The sequence below is a fragment of the Spea bombifrons genome, chromosome 2 (genome assembly GCF_027358695.1).
Source record: "Spea bombifrons isolate aSpeBom1 chromosome 2, aSpeBom1.2.pri, whole genome shotgun sequence".
In the NCBI taxonomy this organism is placed as follows: Eukaryota; Metazoa; Chordata; class Amphibia; order Anura; family Pelobatidae; genus Spea; species Spea bombifrons.
In genome coordinates this window covers 135,000,300-135,004,413 of record NC_071088.1, presented here as the reverse complement: position 1 = coordinate 135,004,413, position 4,114 = coordinate 135,000,300, and the positions used below count along the sequence as shown (strand labels likewise).

Below are 4,114 nucleotides of genomic sequence, written 5' to 3'. Positions count from 1 at the left end.
TTAGATAGACGGTCCGCTTGGTGTATTCAAAAAAAAGACATTTATGTTCAAGGAGCAGGGAGAACAGAAGCTGTCAGAGACCATAAAAAAAATCCCAAGAACCCTTAAAGTTTTGAAGGTTGAAGGCCCTAGAGTTTACTCCTGGGGGTCGCAGAAGAACATTGGGCTTTTAACAGCTCTCAGTCTACTTACACGTAGGAGACACCTTCCACACTAAGGTCTACTTGTCGCTCGTTTCTAGCACTGTAGCTTGCGTACTGTTCTTGAAAACCTCTTCGTTTCCTTCTCACTTTTATCCCACTTCCTGACCCAGGAGATGACCAGTTTGTCATCTACCCTGTGCCCCAAAACCAGCACGGTTACCCCCGGCTCCTGGATATCGGGGCAGAGGCAGTTGTCGCCGTCATTCAGCCAGAGAACTGTCTTTTTTATCTCTTCGTCGGTCCAGCCTTTGGACTTGTACACTGTCCTGCTTTTAACTTCTGGAATCACCATGACATCCCCTTCCATGGTGGACACCGAGCGGACGTTCATCTTCATAGCTGGAAAACACAACCACGTGGACAGCGTAAGTGAAAGCCAAAAATCTTATCTTCCATGAACTTATTATGGTATTGTATTTAACGTCAGTTGTATTTACTCCTTTCTATGTGTTTGTTTCTATGTGTAGTCTTTATTATGTTCTCTTTTATTTGGGAACCTAGAGGCGGCTGGTTTTTGCCTTTTAGTTACTCACCAAAATCCCTAGAACAGAACTCCTGCAGGAATTCTTTATCGGCATCTCCAAGGCTATGGCAGGCGGCACATGGGACCTCTGGGAAAGAAAACTATTTTAGCAACAAAAAAAAGTTACATATTCCCAATACAATGCAGGAAACAGATCGGTTTGTATCACGAGGTTCATTGAAAGCTCCAATGTTTTTTTTTTTTTTATTTCAGAGTTTCTCAGAAACTTGAGCTCTGTAAAAAAATATTCTTAAATGGAATAAACCAAAACCCCAACAACGAGGCAATTGGGCTTTTTGCATACGGTCAAAATATAACCACCTGTATGATCTTTTCTGGATTAAAGTGATTTAAGAAAGGAGCTTGGCTCGGTATTAGCTTTGGTACCTAGAGACTCAATGTCCCTCGTTAAGGTTTTCGGGATCTCCTCACACCAGCACGGACACACGCACTTACCTTCCTTTGCCATCTGGGGCTTCTCATCTGTACCAGCAGGGGGCACACAAAGTTCATTCCCCTGTGGAAACTGGGTGCAGTTGAACATCTCAGGCCAGGGAAATCCAAACGCAGCCATGACAGGGGTACAGCCATCCCGAACTGCCTCGCAGAGCGACCTGCACGGATACACCGCTTCCTCCATGTCGCTCAGACACACCGGTGCAAATAAGGAACACAGGAACTTCTTGGTGTCCGCGTGGCACTGCTTGGTGAGAAGGGGCACCCACGAGCCAGCCTGCTGCAACGCCTCCTTCATGGTGTCGTGTCCAAGAAGGTTGGGTAGACGCATTTCGCTGTACCCTACATTGTGGCACAGGGTCATGCTGCTTGGGATGGACTTACAGCTGCTTTTGCGGGTGCTGAGCTGGGTGAGGATGAAGGGGAATGAGCCGGCAGGACATAGAAGGCACGCAAAGCCCCACCAGAAGAGCGTGGACATGAAGGACTTCATCATCAACACAAAGGCAAGCGAGGTGTCACCAAACGACAAAAGTCCCAGCTGCGGTAAAGAGAAGAACATCAGTTAACTGGACTGGAATGAGGTACTCGGGGCAGTCAGCCGCTCTTGGTCTACAAATCTGATAATTGTCGGCAAAACTGCAATTAGACTTTCAGATTTGTTTCCTAAACGTTTTATGTGGTATAGTTGGGCTCCAGGCTGGCGCACAGTCATTCCGTTACATAATAAATGGTTTTAGGTTCTGGCACCCAAGAGCTTATGATCTAAATAGTCATATAACACAGGATAAAAAAAAGGCCAGTGAAGTCTGATGTTCCTCTCAGTATTCCGCATGGCCAGAGGGACACTATAGTTTAAGGAGAGGAGTTTCTGACCCGCTTATCAGGCCTGGACTGGCCCCCTGGCCAAATGCTCCAGCGGCATGTCACTGTGAATATTCTTGGGGCAATATGAGCTTCTGGGGTGGCAAAACTCATACGCATGAACATTTCTCTCCCTCCATTCACTATTCATTATGTAGGACCAACGCAGCAAGGAGTGCGGAGCCGGCCCTGTATAATGTATAATTCAAAGTGTAAGGATCCCTTTATTTTATACTATACATTATACAGGGCTGGTCAGGCTCACTGGGGTTGTACCTTCATAGTGTATAGTGAAGTGAAGGTTCTGAAATCATAAAGCTCTCCTGTCAACCCTCCTTTTAGTTAATAAGCCCAACAGCGTGAAATACAAGAATCTACACCAGGTAGCCTCATCAGAGGATATAATGTATAATAGGATGTATATGAGAAGTACTTTATAACATGCATTATTTAGCTGTAGAATGAAAAAAGCCACTTACCTTTAGGAGAAGCTGCAGCTCCCAAGCTACACTGCTACAGTTTGAGTTTCACGCAGCGTTTGGTTGCTTGAAGCAGCCAATTTATTGAAAGCAATGGGAACGCTTTCTGTATACGAGCATGGAGGGGGCGCATTGGACCCCCTGTAACTCTCACGCGAGCCAGTGCTGGCTGGTTGTGAGAGTTGTGCGTGGATTTACAAGGCGACAATCAAAGTCATTTAAAGGGGACACTCATTAAAGATAAAGGCATCCAGTTACGCGAGACACCAGTCCTCTCCAATATCAGCAGACTGCCTCAAAGTAACAGGACTGGGAGTCTGACCACACCGATGTATAGGGGATCTCTCAGTCAGATGCCGTATCTGTGTTATGGAATGAATGGCTCGCTCCTCTCCTTCCAACTATAAACTATACATAAACGTGCAAAGAATACCCTTGGGGAGTCGCATATGCCATTAACAAGCAACATGTGAAGCCAATCCAGAGCTTTTTCCTCCCCGCACTTCTCCATTACTATGCAGATACTCACTTTATTGCCTGTAGAGGAACCGATGAATTCCAAGTGGATGTTCCCTCCTTTAACCTCTTCTCTACCAGATCATTCCACCGTCCTATAAGACCACCAGTGCTTGAAATCTGTGAAAGATGGTTCTGGGTGTCAATGGGATCAGCGGTCCTCAATTATCGGTACCCAAAGTTGTGTGGTGGGCATCACTACCTCCACTTTACGCATAGAGACCGAAGTAGCCTTAAAAGCTTGCAATCTAGTGCCAATAAAAAGGTAGCATCTTTACCAATTTTTTTTTTCTTTCTCTCTCCGCAACTAACACGTTACAATTGTACATCTCTACTTTAAAGACCGAACCAAATATACCAAAAAATCAACCCAAAATCCAGAGCAGGACAGCAGAAGACATACCTCGGCTCCTTTTAGGAGAAGACGCTGAGCCCAAAGAAAGCACAGGCTGAAAGAGTGATCGGCGGGGATGTGTTGGGTCTTGATCGTACAGCTGGGGAGGGGGGCAAGTTTATACAACTGGGAATGTGAGCGTTAGCCAGTAATTACTACGGGCTTCTCTCCCAAACTCACACACACTGGCTGGTCTGGGGCTCGTTGCCTGCAGGCTGTATACATAAACGCCCCTGGATTAGTGTCATAAATTTTCAGGCGGGGTGGAAATTAAATAAAACAACAAAATAAGCAGAAATTTGAGAACCTAAAAAGTTTTTTTTTTGTTGAAGCATATATATATATATATATATATAATATATATATATATACATTATATATACATATATAATATATATACATTATATATGTATGTAATATATATATACATTATATATATAATATATACATTATATATATATATATATGATATATATACATTATATAAATATATGATATATATAATATATATACATTATATATATATAATATATATACATTATACATATAATATATATACATTATATATATAATATATATACATTATATATATAATATATATATATTATATATATAATAAATATACATTATATATATATATATATAAGTTCCACCTGGCTTTGCTACATTTGTATATATT

At 42.5% G+C, this 4,114-nt stretch overlaps 1 protein-coding gene across 2 annotated transcripts; it reads right to left on the bottom strand.

Moving 5' to 3' along the window:
• On the bottom strand, nucleotides 1–3,563 carry LOC128474291 (secreted frizzled-related protein 2-like). Of its 2 annotated transcripts, none has more exons than XM_053456595.1 (4): nucleotides 3,445–3,563; nucleotides 1,183–1,723; nucleotides 737–814; nucleotides 1–542 (listed from the first exon to the last, which is right to left on the bottom strand). In XM_053456595.1, exons 2-4 carry the CDS (start codon nucleotides 1,676–1,678, stop codon nucleotides 238–240), a joined length of 879 nt encoding a protein of 292 aa, XP_053312570.1. In that variant the 5' UTR covers nucleotides 1,679–1,723; nucleotides 3,445–3,563; the 3' UTR covers nucleotides 1–237. The 2 variants fall into 2 exon arrangements, with proteins under 2 accessions (XP_053312570.1, XP_053312569.1); XM_053456594.1 differs by lacking the exon at nucleotides 3,445–3,563 and adding an exon at nucleotides 3,055–3,090.
• Nucleotides 3,564–4,114: the final 551 nt, after the last annotated feature.

Bases quoted from the DNA above. Each gene is read 5' to 3' on its own strand.
- LOC128474291 (XM_053456595.1), bottom strand. From the start codon at position 1,678: ATGATGAAGTCCTTCATGTCCACGCTCTTCTGGTGGGGCTTTGCGTGC. The intron at 815-1,182 runs GTAAGTGCGTGT...TTTCTTTCCCAG, and splicing joins GCCCCAGATGGCAAAGGAAG to AGGTCCCATGTGCCGCCTGC. The intron at 543-736 runs GTGAGTAACTAA...TGTGTTTTCCAG, and splicing joins GTTCTGTTCTAGGGATTTTG to CTATGAAGATGAACGTCCGC.